The sequence below is a fragment of the Catharus ustulatus genome, chromosome 29 (genome assembly GCF_009819885.2).
Source record: "Catharus ustulatus isolate bCatUst1 chromosome 29, bCatUst1.pri.v2, whole genome shotgun sequence".
NCBI lineage: Eukaryota > Metazoa > Chordata > Aves > Passeriformes > Turdidae > Catharus > Catharus ustulatus.
Genome location: NC_046249.1, coordinates 4,113,407 through 4,132,628, shown reverse-complemented (window position 1 = coordinate 4,132,628; position 19,222 = coordinate 4,113,407). Strand labels below are relative to the sequence as shown.

The following is a 19,222-nucleotide window of genomic DNA, read 5'->3' as shown; positions in this document are numbered from 1 at the left end:
ACTTTAAACAAGAAGGGCCAAATAAAAAAGCCTCCCATAAAACTCTCTTAAGAGTGGAGTGAAAAAGAACTAAGAAGCAGCCTTTTTTCTCTTGGTGACACATCAAATCTTCAAATAATATTCAGAAATTATGCTTATTTATTAGAGCAGCAAAACCAAATACAGTACCAGAAACACTCAGAAAGCTGTTTGTTCGAATCACTGCCTGTTTCCCCGCTCCTCCTCCAAAATCCGTCACCACTCCTAGCTCCTGCTGGCGTTTCCTTTCAGCACACACAGCTAAGCTGATACCATCTCCCGCTCCTCTCCCCAAGGAGCCAGAGCCGTGGAATATTTCAAATGGGTCAGTCTTTGCAACTGTGGACAAAAGTTTTCACCATTTTTTCCCTAAGGCATTTAGGGTTTCTTCACGCACATCGCAGACCTTTCTCGCTGCTGCAGCACCAGTACATACAGCGTGTGTAATGACCGAGACGCGGGATTTAATGAACACAAGGATGCTCAGACTCAAGCTGTGGCATAAAGAGAGCCGGTTTCACACAGGCTCGCCTCCCTACCGCACACAGCAACATTTTTCATTCCTTCCACAGCCCTTGCTCTGGAAGAGCTTTCTATTGTAAACACTGCATCTTTCAAGCCGCGTCCCGTCCCGCAGCTAAAACCCTGAGCTGCAAAGGTCGGGACCGCTGTAAACCTGCGGGACTGGGGCAAAGTGAAGATCAACCCGCTGCCCTGGCCAAACACCGGGAGCCCTTGGAGCCCTCCGAGCCCCCACTGCCCGCACAGGGAGCGTGGCAGGGCGGTCCCCGCGCCGCGGCCCCGGGGAGGGGGTGCCGGTGCCCGGGGGCTCGCTGGGGCCGGGGGGAGCGGAGCCAGGGGCCGGCAGGCGCGCTGACAGCCCGGTCTCTTACCGGACTCCCCGGGGAGCCGCCGGTTCCCTCTTGGTCCCGGGAGCCGCCGCCACAGCAACAGGAAACGCCCCCGTGTCCCGGAAGGAAAATGGGGACGGGGTGCGCCTGCGCGCCGCGGCACGGCCGGACAGGGTCCCGGCCCCTCAGGGACAGCGCGGGGACGGCCGGCGGCGCCAGGGAGGGCACACGGACACCGTTAGCCCGTGTTTGTCCCTTAGAGAGGGCACACGGACACCATTAGCCCGTGTTTGTCCCTTAACCCGTGTTTTTCCCTCAGGGAAGGCACACGGATACCATTAGCCCGTGTTTTTCCCTTAGAGAGGGCACACGGACATCCTTAGCCCGTGTTTTCCTTCAGGGAAGGCACACGGACATCGTTGGTCCGTGTTTTCCTTTCAGGGAGGGCACACGGACATCCTTAGACCGTGTTTTCCTTTCAGGGAGGGCACACGGACATCCTTAGCCCACGTTTTTTCCTCAGGGAAGGCACACGGACACCCTTAAACCTGTGTTTTCCCCTCGGAAGGCACACGGACATCCTTAGCCCGTGTTTTCCCTTCAGGGACGCCATGAGCTCCCGCAGCCCGTGCCCGCTCTCCAGGGAGAGCACACGGCCTCCCTTAGCCCACTCCTTCCCTCGGGAAGAGCACACGCAGCCCTGACCCACGCTTTCCCCTCAGGGAGGGCACAAGAACCTGTATTCCACACTTTCCCTTCAGGGAGGGCACATGGCCACCCTTAGCCCACACTGGTACCCCTACATAAAGGGTAGGGCTACCCACAGCCTCTCCCTTTGAGGGAGGGCAATCCTCAGGGTGGAGCAGCACCCTCCATATCATCCTTCGACACCCTCGTTCCCTCGTGGAGGACACAGCCATTCCAGCTGCTCCTGCCCTTCAGGGACGGCAGAGCCTTTCATAGCTCTTGCTTTCCCCTCAGAGAGGGCACATGTCTCCCCTGAGCTGCCTTTTTCCCCCAGGGAGGGCACACGACCATCCATTGCCTGCTCCTTCCTCCTGCAGGGTGGGCATGGCCCCCCATAGCCTGCGCTTTCCCTCAGGAAGGGCACAGGGCCCTTGTTATATATGTTATAAAATAATTCGTGTTGGTTTGTGATTTATGTGAAATAAATCATGATTGTATAAATAAAACAAAAATAATAAAGAAACTTTGGAACATTAACTTCAGCGGGAAGAAAAAATTGCCTCACGAAAATTCCAACACCCGCAGCTGGCTCGAAAAAGCCGAAGAACCAAAATTAGCAAGTTAATAGAATTGGCTCCAGAGGAGATGACTCTTTACAGAGACAGTCCAGGAAACACCCAAGCAATGAACACTTGACAAGTATTGCCAGTCAAGATAACCAGAGTTAACTGGAAAAACTGCAGGAAAAACTACATCTCAATACCTGGTTCCCTAAGCCAAAATCTGCATTCATTGAAATTCATCACTTCCCAGAAACGGTTTTGTCCAGCCCAGCGAAGAGAAAGGAGGCTACATGAATATGCGAAACCATGAAAAGAAAGGAGGACCTCTGCCCCAGGCTAGAAAAACTATAAAACCAGGACCGAGGCGACATTTGTGAACACAGGGGGACCCAAAGGACAGAGTTCGGATCAGTGTGTGTGTTCACCCGTTGTCCTGATCTTTTTATTATTTATAACAGCCCCCAACCTGCATGTCCCCCTCAGGGACACCATGAGCATCCTCAGCCTGCACTTTCCCCTCAGGGAGGATACACAGCTGCCCAGAGCCCATGACTTCTCTGAGGGAAGACACATGGCCCTCCAGCCTGCCTTTTCCCCTCGGGGACAGCACATGGCCACCATTAGGCCACACTTTTCCCTCAGGGCTGGCACGAGGTTCCTCCCAGAATAAAGAGGCCCCTAAACAGATGGGATGTGGCACCCCAATGCCATCTTCAGCATGGCACTTAATGTGTGTTTTCACATTGCCTGTGACTTGAAATGCATAATTTGTTATTAAAAGCCCGGTGGGATTTGCCAACCCAGCGTGCTGGAGTGTTTATGAACACCCTGCCAAGGCGAGGCTGCAGTGCCCGGAGGGTTGGCAGGTGCTGGCTTCCCTATGTGCTGCTCAACACGAGTGCCTGCCCAGGCCTCTGTCAGTGACCCCTGCACAGACAAACGATGAGAGCAAAGGAGAATTATCTTCCCTAGCAGGAGATCTGTGCACTGACTCACAGAACCAAACTGCTTGCCGGAAAAAAACGCCATTTCCCTGATACCAGAAAGGTTTGATGTACTAGCACAGGGCTGATGGAGTACTCACTGCAGGCATGAAAACTTGGAAGAGCTCACTACCCAATTGCCCCTCCTGATTTCACCCTGAAGATTTACAATACTGATGGAAAGTTTGTCATATTTTAAATCACATGTATCCTACTTGCTTCCTGAGCTTGAAAACACAACATACATGATTACAAAACAAACTTCCCTCTCAAAATCCACCCTGCCACTGTTTGGGCTGGAGATGTGATGAAATCCTGCCATGGGGCCAATGTGATCTCTGGTTTCCACACTGCCACCTGTTTAATCGATTTTATTTTTATCTTCGTCTCATAGTTGCAAGCTTTTCCAAAATGTTCCCTTTTGTGCTGCTTCTCTACAGGACTGAGTACACGGAGGTCCCAGTTGTTTATTGGGGCCTGTCAGCACTACAGAGAAATGATCATTACATAAAGCGGTTTGGGGGTAAACAGCTGGCTGTCACTTGGTGACTGATTAATCCTTAGGGACTTCAATCTTCGTGCTTTGCTCTAATATAAAAGTAAAGCATTGCAGATTGCCCAACTGCAGCTCATGGAGAGAACGTGCCGTGCTTGTGCAGCCTCAGGGCATCACCACAAAATCAGTGCAAAATCTGGCACAGCAGCCAGCTCCAAGACTCCATAGCTTAGAGCTAAGGCTTGGATTGCAAAGAAGAGAAGAGTACCAGCTGTCTAATCCTTTGTAATTCTGTAACAGCAAAAGATTTCTTGCTGAATGTCTCGGGTTGATTGCTGTCCTTATGCATTTGTCAGCCCGAGTGTATAAGATCTTGAGGTTTTATCAGGGAAAGGAAGGAGCAGCATTTGGAGATGTTCCAGATCAAGGTAGTGCTGCCCAGACACAAAAAGAAAGTAAAAAGCAGAAAAAGAGAAGCACTGAGAATAACATGTACTTTGGTTTCCTTTTCTAAGCCCTCTAGCGCTGGCTGAGCCAGCTCTGTGTCAGGATGCTCAGCTCAGTCAGTGTTTTCTCTGCAAGCAGCGCTGCAGCCGCTTTCACATTTGCTTCAGATCCTGCTCCATTGGCTCAGAACCATCTTAACCCACAGCCCGACGCAGCCGCTCTGGTTTAGCCTCTGTTTATTTGGACTCCTGTCAGTAATAGTTTATTCCAAGTGGGACTCCCAGTCCATTTATCACTGTCATCATGTTACAGCCTTTTCCCCCCAAAACAGAAGATTTTTGGCAGCTGTGCCTCTCTACGGAAATGCAAAGTTCCAGGTTGCCTGCTGCTTTTCAAATTTCTCAGGACTCTGTGTGGGCTGTGAACAGAAATTTCAGGATAGAAAAATCAAGTAATTCCTCCTTATCATAAGCCAAAACTATTCTTCAACCTATTAGCTTATATTGGTACTGCACTGGGAGTCCAAAAGCAAAAGCCTGCAGGCACAAGTGCTGAGTGAATTTCACCAAAATTGACCGAAAGGTGAATTTTACACCAAATTTCAGGTCTAAAGCAAAAGCTATTCTGGCCTCTCCTTGGCCGTGGGTGGAGGATGTTTGCCTGACAAACTGCAGAAATCTGTGTCCTCTCCCTTTCTTGTTGTGAGAAAGGAAATGGTTTTCCAAACCTCTTTCACAATGCGCCTTAAATAAATCCTGGAGACCAGTTGTTACAGCAACCAGTTAGAGATCGGCCAGTGCACTGAAGCAGCCAGCAAGGGTCAGCCTAGGACAGGTGGACAGTCCAGCACAGCCTGTATTGTTCAGGAAGATTCATTAAATGGAGCACCTTCTCTTAAAGAAGAGGAGTTTGTCTAAGGCCTGCTAAACTTTGGTTGCAGCTATAGGTTTCCTTGGAAGAGGATGATCAGTCTGACACCCCTGTGGGCACTTGGGCTCTGTCTTTCCCATGAAGTAATAGAGATTGACTGTCAACTAAAGATGTGGAAGACCCACCTCTACCCCAGTGCTTGAGCTCAAGGGAAGCAATCCTCCTTCCATTTGTATTCCACAGCATATCCCTGGCTCACCTCCATGGCACAGCCTGCTTGGAGAGCTCTCCTCCTGTCAGGGCTTCCCTGGGACTCATCTAACTCTTGTTGCATAAACTCTGGAAGCATGTTTATAGGAGAGGATTAATTTAGGCACAGAACCTTCTCCACCCACGATAGAAAAGGCTCAAGAGGAGCTTTCTCATTTCCAGGTGAACAATAAACCCAGAGACTCGCAGCTCATAGTTTACGTAACGGCAGAGTTTGGGTGGCCACTGTTGTCGAGATCTGTGTGACTGCAATCATTCCTCTTTGTTTTTCATCCCTACCAGGCTCCTAACTGCACATCTGTGAGCTGCAGAGACTCTCCTGAATCTCTGCTCTCTCCACACAGCACAGCCGTCTTCTCCCCTATGCGACTGTGTGGTGTGGGGCGAGGACAGATGGGAGGACTCAGTGGGAGAGAGAAACGAGTTACCATGTACCAGGCTATCCAAGCTGCCCACTTTCTTCACAGCTCACACATTTTTCTAGCAGAACAATGGTTTTTTGTTCTGACTTAAATGCAGAATTCCTCCTGCTGTTAGCATCCCTAATGAGAAGAGCTCTCGCTCCTCCACCTCATCACAGCCATGGAAGTCACCAGACCTTTTGTGTCGACTGAACACAGGTTTGCAATCATTCTTCCATCCTTCCTCCCCCTTCAGTTTATCCCTTTCTTTAACCACCATATTTTCCTGTGTTTTCCACGAGCCTGTTTTGCCTTGCACCACGTGGTGGAGCTGCAGTTAAAAATACCAGGGAGACAACAACAGCAACAGCAACAGCAGCACCTGACCAGCGATGGGCGAGGGCTGGCCGGGGGCCAAGGCAAGGGGATGGTCAATTGTGAGTTCACGAGGAGAAAACAAGAGCCACAGCCAAATATCCTCACATCCTGGCAGCAGCCGCGGCTCAGGCCGAGCCTGACAGAGCTGCTCACACTTCTGAAAAGTAGGCCTGCTGCTCTGGCTTCCCGGTGGCCCCGGAGCTTGCTGTTCCAGAGCTCTATCAGGGACCAGTCAGGAGACCACACACTGCTCCGAGCAGCAGTAATGGGAGCTGCTGATATCAACTACCAGCTCAGCAGCAGCTCACAAAGGTTTCAGGCCAGTATCATCCAAATATAGGCACTCTCAGGCCATCAGCTGTCACACCACAAGTCCCAGCCCAACTCTCACCACAGACAGGTCATTAATTTTAATGGACATCTCAGAGCCCTGCCCGATTGTTCAGCCTCAGTTCAAGCCACTGCAAAGGGAACATTACAAAACAAGCTGTGCTGCTCTGCTGCCTGCGTTAGCCTGGGCAGCCAAGAGCCAAAGGAGATGTGACAGAGTCCCAAACACAAACCAGTGCCTCAGCCACCTTGGAGTTTTTCTCCTGAATGTTCACAAGACAGAACACTGGGAGGGCTGGGAAACGAGGTGAAAGTTTCCATAGCTCATGTCCAGTCCCTGTGTATTTATGATGGACAAACCATGTTGAGCCACACTCTCCTTCCAGCCCCAGATCACAGATCTCCATAGGGTTGTCCAGAGGAGAATCACTCACACTAAATTTCCTCAGAGTTCCCAAGACCATACAGAGCATGGCTCCATGCTCACGGGTATCAAGGACTGTCTGTATCCTCCCAGTTATTTTTGTAAAGCAGCATGCAGGACTGCAAACAGAGCCTCTGGTTGGGAGAGTCTTCACACAGGAATGACAAGGCACAGCTCTGCCCCCTCCCATGTTATTTAGGTTCTCTCTAAATATCTGCAAAGCTCTTATTCAGCTCCCTGCTTCCTACCTTTAGCTGTGATGCCTGAAAAATGCTCACTAATAGCCAGTTCTGTGCCCCTTTTCAATTTCCCTCCAGCTGCCCTGAAGGGAAAATGTATTTCTCACCACACATGTCCAAGGGCAACCAGTCCCTTTATGCCCCAGAAAGGTTTTACTGACCTTAAGAGCCTCTGAGAGAGCAAGCATTGCTTGAGGGTAGAGGGTGGAGAAAGAGAGCAATCCATTCATTTCTAGAAAAATTTCTCTGCCCACAGACAATCCCTTGGGAATTAAAACATTCTCCAGTGCCCTGAGTACCTGCCCCAAAGAGGAGGGACAGGGTTTGTCAGCCAAAGCCATGCCACAGTAGATGCAGTGGGAGCACAGAGGCTCATGCATGCTGGCACTACTTAGAGCTGAAAAGCAACAGTCTCACACATGCATGTCCTGGGAGGCAACATTTGACTTTTTGTTAGTTAATAAAGCTTTGGATGCTCTAGAAATCTCTAGAAATGCCCATGCACAGGGCAGATGCTGATCTGAGACATCACTGCTGCTGTGAGAAACAGCCTAAAAGATCCAGCTACACTCAGGCAGTTGGGATATTTGTTCAGGCAAAGCAGAACTTCATGATTTAAAAAAAAAATTAGTAAAAGAGAAGCTGACCTAGAACCCTCCTTGCGGGAAAGGGGCAGGAAATGGTCAAGTGGCCAAAGAAAATGAGGATAAATTATTGCCAGGAAGGATTCAGAAATCATTTAGAGTATTTGGAGAAACAACCAAGCCAGGCCAAGCAGAGTGGTGGGGTAGAGTCGAGCCAGGCAGAGGAGTGAAGCAATCCAGGGGGCTGGTTCAGGCAGGAGAACAGCCTGGGCTGGAGGGCAGGCAGGGTGCACAGGCTGGGGCAGAGCCAGGCAGTGACAGCCATACTCACTCAGGCACTGCAGACCACTTTTATTCCCAAGAGGTTTGGCACACAGTGAGCAGCTGGTGCAACTGGAGAAAACCCCTGGCACGAGCTGGTGCCCATTGATATCTTTACACCTCTCTTTTGTCTCCTTTGTCTCTTTCTCCTTCTCTTTCTCCTTGACTTGCTCTTTGTTCTTACCCTGGAAGGAGAGAAGAACACAGCTCAGTCACAAGCCTTGCACTGCCCACACATTCCTTTCCCCACTGGTACAAACGAGCAGAGAGCTGGTGGGCAGCAGGTACAGTGGGATGGCAGTGCTTTTCCCAAATGCCTTCCCAAGGCCAGTCCCTCTAGTCTAAGTCCCATTTGTGGTGAAGGGCAGGACACACTTGGCTGTTCCTCTGCAGGCTCCTTCTGCCACAAAGAGTCATCCAGGCAGTCACCCAGCCAAGGCACTCTTCCTGCTGTGCACAAAAGTGCCAAGGCAGCATAAGAGCATCCAGAACATGCCCTAGAGCAAGGAGGGCTGGAATTCAGGGATCACTCAGTCCCATGCACTACCTCTGCTTCAGGGGTAACAGTGCATCTGCTGACCAGCACAGAGGCCTCAGCCATCCAAAAGCAATCCAGCTAACTGTTCCCTACAGTCAGATCCCCTTTTCTACTTGAAGAATTTAACAATTCCTTCCACACATTCAACATCTCTCTCTCACCTTATCCTTCCAGGATCCAGTGACTCGGCTCCGCAGGGAACTCAGGCGTCGCATCACCTTTGTGCCTTTCTCTGCTTTATCGCTCTTCCCACTGTCCTCATGTCTGAAAGGAGACCAAAATATCTTAAAAAAGGGGAAATTCACTGAGCAAGCCCAGCTTAGGGAGGTCATTGATGAAGTTCATTGAAGCATTACTTTAGGACCTCAAGTGTGAGCTTTCCATCTCCTGGGGGATGTGGTTTGGCATCAGCCATGTCATTTATTAATGAGACACTTAGAAATAAGGAGCTGAACTTTGATGTGTGCAGGTTTTGTTCAGTGCCACACTCCTGGCTGAACCCCTGCAGATACCAGTGTCCTGCACACAGGATTAGCAGGGCAGTAGAACTTAGATGGAGGGGAATCAAACTCTGTTCTCAGAAAGTGTGTGTCACCCTCTGTCTCACTTACTCATTAGACAGGAACTCAAACCAAGTGAGGTTCTGCTGGGAAGAATCGCTGCCTTCTTGCACACAAGCTCTCTGCTTCACCCTGGGCAGGGAAAAGGCATCAGACACAGGAAAGAACACAAGAGCAGAATTTCTTGGTCAGCTGAAACTCTCATTTTCTAGATGGGGCAGGAACATTTTTAGTTACCAAGGAGGAACATGAAATGCCCCTTCTTGCAATTCTACCCTGGTTTCACTGGAATAAATCAGTCATTTGGGCATTTGCCCCTCAAGGGACAAAGTGTCCTTTGCCAGGTGTGTCTTAGGCAGACCTGTGACCTCCCCACACGTCCCTGTCCCAGACACACTTACCCATGGTAATGTTTCAGCTCCTGAAGTACCTTCTGGACAATTAACCTACCAAGGATGGGGCAAGAGAAAAGCAAGGGATTAGAAAACATCCTTGCATAAACATTCTGCATCCCACAAAGCCTCAGGTGCTGGTTTATAACCAACTGCTCAGCTATGCCCCAGCACAGAGCGGGATCTCCTTTGCTGTTGCATCCCCAGTAACTCAGGTACACTCAAAAATGTCCCTCATCTCAAACCAGCCAGGACTGACAATACTTACACATGGTCTGGGGACACGTGGTCCTTCTCCAGCATCTCCAGAGCAGGGGGTTCAACACCTGGAACACAAAAGGCTCTCAGCAGGGATCCTGGCTTGCCTTTGCAGAGCACCACCTTGCAATCTATGCAACTGCACCCTGTTAATCCTGCTGGGCTCCCACTCTGTCCTGACTGGCAAGGAAGAAATGCCAGGAGCAGTTAGGGAAGGAGATTCTGCTCTACATTTCTGTGAGGGAAACGAAGGCTACATCACCTTGCTGTGTTACCCCTCCCCTCCCCAGTCTGTATTATATTTGCTGCTGAGGGTCCTGCTTGCAGTAGGGTAGGAGCTGGTACCACCCCAGAGCCCTTCCCCATGACAGCCAGCCTCCTCTCTGCTTCCCAGCCCCTGAAATCATTAAATTTTTCTCCAGGGCAATCCTCACAGGTGGGACTTGAGTAGGGAGTGACCAATGCACCAGCCACAGGGAGGTTATGTGGCAATGTGTCACTGGGGATGGGCATGTCTGAGCTGACACTGCTCTGCTAGCCAGGGCCAGACTCAGAACCAGCTTGGCTTTGTATTTCAGGAGCTCCTTAAACCATGTGGAGGGGAAAGCAGAGGCTGTCCATGCTTCTGGAGGCTACAGCTCCAGTTTTTTATCTTCTTAATTGCACCTTGAACCCATGTAATGGCATAAAGTCTATACCAACCTTCCACAGCTGGAAGAGAAGTGTTGAAACTGTGAGGTATCTGTGGGGAGGCAATGGTCTCACAGGCTGATGGGACAGACTTGGACCTCAGTCTCTTCCCGTTGCTGACACATTTCTGGAGAAGTAAAAAGTCACAGAAATCTTTGGTGCCTTGTGCACCAAGGGAGCCTCCATCATGGCTGATTCTTCACCCTTTCCCTCCTGTTTTGTCAGGGTTATGATGCAGGACACCATTAGGCCCAGCTACTTGTTAGCTCCAGGAAGGCTCGAGCAAGTGACACTCGTGTTTTAAAGCCTCTTAGGCACTTCTCACTTTTACTGGATGTGTAGCACCATGATGCAATTGTCCTTTTAATATTAATTGAGTCTAAAGGTATTCCTCAGAGCAAAGCAGTCTGTAAGGGGTGTGTGGGGGTGTGTGTGACATTGCTGTCTTCAACTACCTAACAGGATTAGAGCTGCAGTGACAGGACAAGAGGCAACAGGCACAAGGGAAGGGAAATTCCAGCTAAATATATGGGAAAAGAGGGCTGTACTACAGGCAGCTCCCAGGGCCTTTATCCCACAAGATGGGGCAGTTTATCTGAAGAAGCCCATCCTTGCTGAGATTCCTGCAGACCTCCCGGTTCCACACTGTCATTGAAAGAGTCTAGCCTGCAGCTGACACCTGTGGATGCTGCTTTCTGCACCCCCAGCTTGCCCTGCTGCCACCCCCGTGCCCAGCCTTGCACACTCACCACCTCCTGCAAGCTGGGGCTGGCCACAAGGTCTGGGTGCAGTGGCTCTATCTCCACTTTGATCACTGTGCCACCCCGGCTGCTGCTCCAGGCTCCCTGTTCCCCTTTGGGCAGCCGAAGGGACACGTGAGGCTGGAGGCAGGACTGGCTCCTCTTCTCCACATCGTCCTGCTCTGGGTCACTGCCCAGCTCTGTGACATCCAGGCTGAACCTGAGGGGACAGGAAGAGGCTTCAGAGCAGAGCTGAGCAGACCTGCCCAGCATGGCACAGCCCCTGCAATGGCCCTGCCTGGGTGGTCCTAACAAGATCATGCAACTGGGACAAGGATGCTCCCCACAGCAGACACGTGGGAAAGGAAATGACAGGAAGCATCAGCCTGGACACCAAGTCCTGAGCCTGTTAAAAACAGCTTCTCTGGCTGCCACCAGTGAGTCCCCAGCTCCCTGGTCACCCGGGATGTTTAGTGCTGGATGGCTCACACTGATCTCTTAGCAACCCCTGAGACTGTGCAGCCACTCTGGCAGCAGCCTGTCCTGCCTGCCCCAGAGCTGCTGCCCTGTCAGCTGCCATCCAGGAAAGTCCCTCTGGGCATTTAGAAGTGGCAGATGATGTTGTTTATCACATCACCACTGTGGCATCATGCCATAAATCCTGCTCCCACCAGGGCTCAATTTGAGGAAGAAAAAAAATTATTTTCTAGGAAATGAGAGGTGGATCAGCTCCCCCAGTGCCTCACAGTGTCCTGCACACCAAGCACTGTTGCAATGACAACAACACAGAAGCAAAATGATGGATAAAGCTCAGTGGAAAATCTTAGTGTCTGCATGGGTTCTGTCTGCAGATCACTGTCACTTCATTCCTGCCACAGGCAGGCTTCAGGAAGCGTTTGCTGAGGGAACAGTGGGGTGTATTCCCCTTCCCTGGCCTCCTGCTCACACGTGCTTCATCACCCAGCGAGGGTACAGAACGTGTCCCTGACACCGACAGCCACTCCGTGCCACTGCTACTCATGTGCCTGTTACAGCATAAACTGTGAATGATCCATGGCACATGGGACAACAATGGGTCTGAGAACCAAAGTCGGAGCTTGATAGAGGACTGCCAAGATTTCAGGCTGAGATAATTTTAGGGTACCGTATAAGGAGGAGAGATAAAAATAGTCCTTGCTGGCTTGCACCTAAATCCCAGTCAGCTGGGAGATCAATACATTTGTCAGCAGGGAAGGCATTTCTGGAGGAACCTGGAGCTCAAGGCATTTATGTGGCAGGAGCAGAGGATGGCAGGAATGCCAGGCCTGACTCTGCTCCCAGCAAGAGCTCAGCACTGTGCTACAAACACGACCTCCTCTGCAGCCACGTGGAGGGCAGAGGGCTGGAGGACAGCTCAGTGTAACTCACAGACCAAGCCAACTCACAGACAAGAAGAAAAAGGATTTGACAGAGCTCTCTTAATCCCTCTTTGATGGGAAAAATTCCCTTTGAGCCAGAAGATGGAGGTCATCAGGGCAACTGATGCTGTTGAAGATTTCCTCCAGACAGAAAAGACCCCAACACCAGGAAAAGAGGATCTTCCCACTTCGAAGAAGATGTTAAAGCCTCTTGCTGCCCTAGCACTTCCTCTTCCACATCCCACCCAACATGAGCAGTGGGTGTCCAGCTGCTCTAGCAGATGCTGACAGGCGAGGGAGACCACCCAGCAGCATCTGGAGCTGCAGGCAGTGTGATGTTCAGCCTCACACTTCCACTGCATTGTGTACATCAAATATCACTCACAGTCCTGCCATACCTGCGCCTGCAGTCCACGGGTGACAGAGGGCTCTCCCAGCTGTGCCTCCGGGACGTGGACATGGATCTCACCAGCGTGGGGAAGGAATCCTGGGCCTCCTGCAGGTCCAGCTCGTTGTCTGTGTCTGCAGGATGCTCAGAAGTGCTGGTACCATCATCTGGCACAGCTGCACAGGAGCACAGGTGGCCTTTGTTCAGAAAACGACAGTCAGCCTCGCCGTAATGTACCGAGCAGGAAACGGGATTGGAAAAAGCAACATCCACAGACAGTTTGCTCAGAGCTCTTGGCCTCTCTTCCAATGAGCGAAGGGCAGACACAGTCTGGGATCCTTGCTCTGACTGTGCTGCCATGTCTGGTGCTGTTTTGGCAGATGGCAGGCTCAGGAGTCCCAGATCTTTGTAATACTCTGTGCCGTGGAGAGCAGAGTCTGAGAGGAGATCCTCTGTGCTGCTGTGCAAGTCTGCTGCTGGCACATCCAGCTCTGTGGAAGATGAGTCCTCCTGCAAAGGCAGCACAAATCCTGTCTGAGAGCCTCCCACAACCCTGCAAGGGGACACCTCCTGTGCAGAAATTGGGGTGCAGAGCAGGGCCAGACTTCAAGTGACTTTCTGATAATCACCCTTCCCCACTGTCCCTCACAGCAACATAACCTTGTATTCCTTGACAGTCTGGATCAGCACCACTTTACCTCATTCCTACTGCACCACAAACCCCTCTGGATATGGTGCTGACCACCCAGTTTGCTGCCCCTGGCCTCTGCCTTGCACAGTGGTAGCAGCAGGAAAGAGGACACTTGCCTTCTCTTCAGCCATGCTGGTGCAGAAGGAATCATCCTCAGCGATCAGGGATGGGAGGAAGCTTTTGGGGGTGGGATACTCCAAGGCAGGGCTGTGGTGCTCAGTGAATTCCCGTAAGCACGGCTTGCAGTCAGACCCTGCAAGACAGAGAAGGTCTCAGCAGGTAATCACACATCTGGGAGGGATGGAAAACCAGCTGCACACCCACAGGTGACATCAGGCAGCACTGAAATGCTCCACATGCCCTCTACTCCTTCACAGGGCCAGGCAATCTCCAGACCACAGCAGCCTTGATCCTGTAGAAACCTGGTGCAGGGATTTCCTGCCAGCAGAAACCTCATCCCTGCTGCGTGTGCAAAGGGACAGAGCAGGTTTGCACTGTCCCAGCCAGACCCTCCTAGGCTGTTCTATGCTGCAGAGGCTTTTTCCACAGTACGAGAATCAAGCACATTTTTATGTCTGTTATTGGCATTATGGACCTTTGAATCAGAAATCCAGGAATAAAAATACTGACAATGGTTTTATTTTCATCCTTGAGGAGTAAATGACTCTTGGGTGTGTGGGTAAAAAAGGGATACTGGGAGGCAAATTGGTGGCTCCAGACAACAGTGAAAGTGCAGAGCAATATCAGGAGCACATAATTCTCCTGGCTCCACATCACTCCTCTGGATTTTCCCCGGGCAGGAGTGTGAACCTGAGTGTGTGTATACCATCTGATAACTCATTGAGAAACCAAAGGTCTGGATGTGTTCTGTGGCACAATAGATGGTCCAGCTGACTGAAGCACATTCCTGTGGAGCGAGACATGCTGTAAACCTTAGCCACAATCCCTGAACCATTGCATGACTCACAGAGGCTATTCCTTCGAGACACACACAGCTGAGGCAAAGGGAAAAAAGCCAGGCTGTTGGCTGAAGCACTGTGGTGGATCTCTGAAGATGCAGAGAACAACAGCAAGAGACTGTAAGCAGCCATATCTATCCAATGGGAAAAACCAGCAGGAAACTGCTGGAAACCCATCACACTCCAGGAAAATCAAGCATAAAAACATTAATGTAAGGAAGACATTGTTAAAAAACACACTCTTGGAAAGCTTGCATCCTGCTGTGGATTATAAAGCTACACAATTCAGCCAGGAGTTGTGTGGTGCCAACTAAAAAAAGGCAGCAAACGTGAGGGAGAGTTTGGAGGTTTGTTCCTTGGATCCTGCTGCACACTGCAGATGCCAGATTTTCTGTTCTAAGGAGCATTTGGTGTGTTCAAATGTCTGTGATGGTTTCAAGTAAAGGACTATAAATAATATAAAAAGAAAACACTTCTGAAGGCACTATTTTAATTAAGGGGTTTCTAGCTACAAGACCAGGGAAAATTTGAAACAGGCTTTCTAGCAAGGTTGTAAAATTTACTTCACATGACATTTTTAATGAATAGACCAATTCTTGCCCAGGATGTCCCTGAGCTGCATCTGCAACTGGCAGAGATTTAGTGAGCTATTAAACATCACCTTTTGCTTTTTTCAGTGTACCTGGATTCAGCTTACAGTCAAAAATCAACATTTTGAAGTGAATACACCCTTGAACCAGCGCAGATTTTGGCATGAACTTGGTAACAGCAGCCAAAGCTCTTGGTGGGCAGTGAAAACAACTGAAGCCCCCAAACAGGCTGGGATGATGGTTAAGGTAGAATGGACCCACAGGAACAACCAGGAGGTGGGGAGCATCCCAGGGAGGTCAGGACACAAGCCATTTCCCTTCATACAAATCCAAGGAAGGAAGAAAAAGGAGATTTTCTGCTCTTGCCATCCCTTCAGCAGCAAACTGCCCACAGGGAAAGCAGCAAAGCCCTGGGAGGCAGCAGGAGCTGACAAGGACTGTGACCTGACAGAGGCCAGAGCCCTGGACTGAAGGTTTAACTAAAACAAGGAGATTTTTCCTCCCAAGCAGTGTCCAGCCATCCCGCCAAGGCTACTCCAGCCCTGCACCAAGCTCCACGCAGCCCTAAAGTGGATCCCTGGAACAGAGTCAGATCCTTGGAGGCCTGGAAAATATTCCCTGTGCTCTGCCTGTGCCATGCAGAGCTCAGGATTTGGCCAAGACATAGGCTGAAGTCAACAGACCCAGTGCAGACCCACCAAGGGACTTAAATCCTCCTCAGAGACTTCAGGCACTCGGTTCGACGCGCGATAAATCAGAGCGGGGTCGGGGCAGCGGCACGCGGCGCGCACGGGCACAGCCCTGGGGACACCATTTTAGGCAATGTGTGAGCACCAGCCACGGGCTCCCACTGCAGAGCCTGGGCTGGCACCGAGTGTGGAGCAGGCGCTTGGGCAAGGGGCTGATGGAGGAGCTCATGGGGAAAAACTCCTTCAGGCATCACGCCGTGGGATGATGGGCAAGGGCGTTTGAGCATGGAGCACACGTAGGAAGGAGGCAGGTTTGGGGGGCTGTGACATCCCCACATCAATGATCATGGTGGTCACCAATGTGTCAGCAAGTGTGGCAAGCTCTGGAGCACCTTGAATCTCCCATACTCTGCACTCAAGCCTGTCTGGAAGGACCCAGGTTCCGAAATGGTGGCAAGGGGACAGGGAATCTTGGCCCCCCAGGCTCTGGCAGACAGCAGCAGTCACCTTTCCTCAGCTGAAGCTGGAGATGGGATAACAAAATGACACTTTCAAGAACAAATGCTGTTTGCTTTAGCAGAACATTAAGCAGATTAGGTATTGCAGTTGCTTAATTCGTCTCTGGCTGGAAACCATAAAAGGTTATTGCTGCAGGGAGCAGCCTCCTCAGAGGAATTCCCAGGGCAGAGCTGGAGAGGAAGCATCGCTCTCTGGGCTGGGATGGTTCCTGCACTTTGCCAGAGCTTCCCACGGGTGAAACATGACGACTCTGGGCTGCTGCGTGGGGAGGAAGGAAGCAGTGACAGGAATCCACGGCATGTGACAGTCTGGGATGGTCTCAGGGGGTTTGATGCTGTGGGGACAGCAGGATCAGCTGGCTGAGCTGCTCTGGCTCAAGGAAGAAGGCTTCATGCTGTTCTAACCGTGCCCAAGGCCACTGGGATCCCAACACAGATTTTCATAATTCCAATTCAGACCTCCGGTCAAGCCCTCCGTCCGGTAACTGGCTGTACTGATTGCCCTCAGACAGGCTGGTCACTGGTGTCACAGCAGGTGACAGCACCAGAGCAGCCAGCACTGGAACCTGCCCTGCCAGCAGCGTCCCATCCTCACCTGCCTGTCCCTTGGCTTGGTGCAGGATGCTGCATGTCCCCAAGTGACCCTGCAGCCAGGCTGGCGCTGGGAGGGGACACGTCAGAGGAAAACATGGATGTGAGCTCTGGTCACACCAGTCACATCCTCCAACATCAAACACTGTCTGCATTGCCACTGGGGAAAGGCCACACCAAACAGGGCAGGACAAAGGCACTGGGCAGTTCTGCTCCATGAAACAATCACAGGAGGAAGGAAAGACGAAAACATGTGGGCATTTCCCAGCAGTCAGGAATAGAGACTGGTGGGAAACCATGGAGAGCATCACAGACAAGAAATAAAAATTTTTCCCCCTTCCCCTGACCCACCCCTGCCCTCCTGGCCCCACACCAGCTGCCCTTCACTTATCCTGTTGGAGAGTGTCCGGAGCTATAGGTGAAAAACCTCTGGGAAGCAAGTACTGAACTCCCTGTGCCAAGATGGGCTGAAGTGCAGTCCTGGCAGCAGTGGGGATTGGCTCTGGGCAGGACAGGGGAAGATAAGCTGTCCCACACTGTAACACACTGTACAGAGCCACTGCCTTATCACCGTGCTGGGGCCGGGCTCCTGGGCACGGAGGGCAGAGGAGCAGGGAGCCAGGACTGTTCTCTGCTGTCTCACAGCTGAAGGGTCTCAGCAGGGCTCAGGGGGCTTTGCAGCCCCTCTATTCCCTCCAAGTCACTGTGCAGGTTCCTGCAGTGGCTCCAGAGGGCACTGAGGGAATGGCCCACATGGACCAGCGAGTGCCACACAACAGCACATCAGTGTGGGAGAGGGGCTGAGTAGGACCCGAGCATTTTGTGGCTAAGCACAAGCCCAAGAGGACAAACTGCTTTGGAGGTACTGCTGAAGGGAGCTGGCTGTACCCAGCCCCTCTCCCAAGCGGTCAGTGCTTGGGAGCACCGTGAGCCTGATTCATTTTTAGAGAAATGAGCCCACCTGAGCCTTCCCAGGCAGCCCATAACCCCCAGCAGGATGGCACTGGGGAGGCTGGAGCAGGGTGAGGCTTGGGGGAGCTGCTTGAGGCTCACCACAATTAAAGCCTGTAAGACCCCCTGCCTCCGGCTCTGAATTCACCTTCCCTCAACTGTTCAGTTTGGAACTTGGTCACCTGCACATCCACACCAGAAGATAACTGGGAGTGGGAGGGGAATAATGAAAGAGAAAGAGGAGCAGGAGTGCTGATGCTGCAGTTAAAGGTACCCAAAAGCTGCCCTGAAGGCAGTGTTTGCTCTCAAGGACACAACAAGTGTCTGGCTCCTCCAGGACTGCAAATGTCCTGCTTCCCAGGGCTCTCACTTCCCTCTTTCCAAGTCACGGCACCGCATGCACAAACGAGGCCAGTTCACACCAGCTGCTGCCATTTCCCACCCCTGCTGCTGGACACAGCGAAGCCCAGCCACCCAACCCGCCAGGGCTCCGGACACAGGGGCTCTGCTTGTCAGCCCTCACTGAAACACTGAGGGAATCTTTTCCACCACATCTGCTCAAACACCAAACTCTGGCCAGGCAGCGTGCAGAGACAGCTGTCTGCAACCACCGGGACCTCCAGCTCGCTGCCAGCCACGAAACAAACTTATTACAAAACCAAAAGGCTGATATTTAACCCATTACCCAGCTCCTGGAGGCAATTATATGCCTTGAAAAGAAGATTAAATGGAAAGAAAACTGTTAACCACCACTTAAGGCAGAGTCCCCTGCAGGGAGGAGGGGGGAGCACCTCAAAACCAGCTCTGCCCGAGCCCTGGGGTTCTCTGGTACCTGCTCAGCCCAGGACGAGCTGTCCCTGCCACAGCCCAGCTCCCACCACACGCTCAGCCCCCTGTCCCCACGGGCCATTACCTCGTTTAAAGGACCATCTCTTCTTCCAGCGCTTGGAGAACGATGGCCAGGAGTGGTTGAGCAGCGAGTCTGACATTGGGGAGCCCCGTGCAAGGTTGAGCCCGAGCAGGAGACGCCGGCACAGAGCACGGCAGAGCTCAGCGCGCTCTAAGGCAGCGCTGCAGGCTGCAGCCCAGGGGCTGCCAAGGGGGGAGTGGAGAAGCCAAGTGTTTTGTCAGAAGTATCAGCTGATGGAAGCTGTAGCCAGAGAGAAATTCCTGGTCCCTGGCGTTCCCACCTGTGTGGCAGGTCAGTGACTGCCTGCAGCTGGGCCTGGGGATTAGTGGCCTGGGAGCACACACAGCCCCTGAGTGCTGCTGGAGGATTGCAGACACAAACAGAAAACAAGCTCCTAACACACCACAGCCCCCGGCCCTCTGCCAAAGCCTCCCTGCTCTGTTCATGGCTGTGAGCATGACAGACCATCACCTTTCAGACACTTCTTCTCACCTGGCT

General features: G+C 51.7%; 1 protein-coding gene across 4 annotated transcripts in view; it reads right to left on the bottom strand.

Moving 5' to 3' along the window:
• The window catches only part of ARHGEF18 (Rho/Rac guanine nucleotide exchange factor 18), a 49,054-nt gene extending 30,199 nt beyond the window's left edge, over window positions 1–18,855 (bottom strand). For 2 of the 4 annotated variants that reach the window (XM_033082079.2, XM_033082080.2), the window contains exons 1-10: window positions 18,728–18,855; window positions 13,633–13,769; window positions 12,836–13,335; window positions 11,050–11,260; window positions 10,313–10,427; window positions 9,621–9,678; window positions 9,362–9,406; window positions 9,012–9,092; window positions 8,562–8,664; window positions 7,873–8,047 (exon numbers count right to left, since the gene is read on the bottom strand). In XM_033082079.2, the coding sequence (XP_032937970.1) occupies window positions 7,873–8,047; window positions 8,562–8,664; window positions 9,012–9,092; window positions 9,362–9,406; window positions 9,621–9,678; window positions 10,313–10,427; window positions 11,050–11,260; window positions 12,836–13,335; window positions 13,633–13,769; window positions 18,728–18,803 (1,501 nt within the window). In that variant the 5' untranslated portion in view covers window positions 18,804–18,855. Of the gene's footprint in view, window positions 1–911; window positions 986–7,872; window positions 8,048–8,561; window positions 8,665–9,011; window positions 9,093–9,361; window positions 9,407–9,620; window positions 9,679–10,312; window positions 10,428–11,049; window positions 11,261–12,835; window positions 13,336–13,632; window positions 13,770–18,727 lie in introns of those variants that run through there. The other 2 variants (XM_033082081.1, XM_033082082.1) reach the window with 1 other exon arrangement.
• Between the last annotated feature and the right edge of the window lie 367 nt (window positions 18,856–19,222).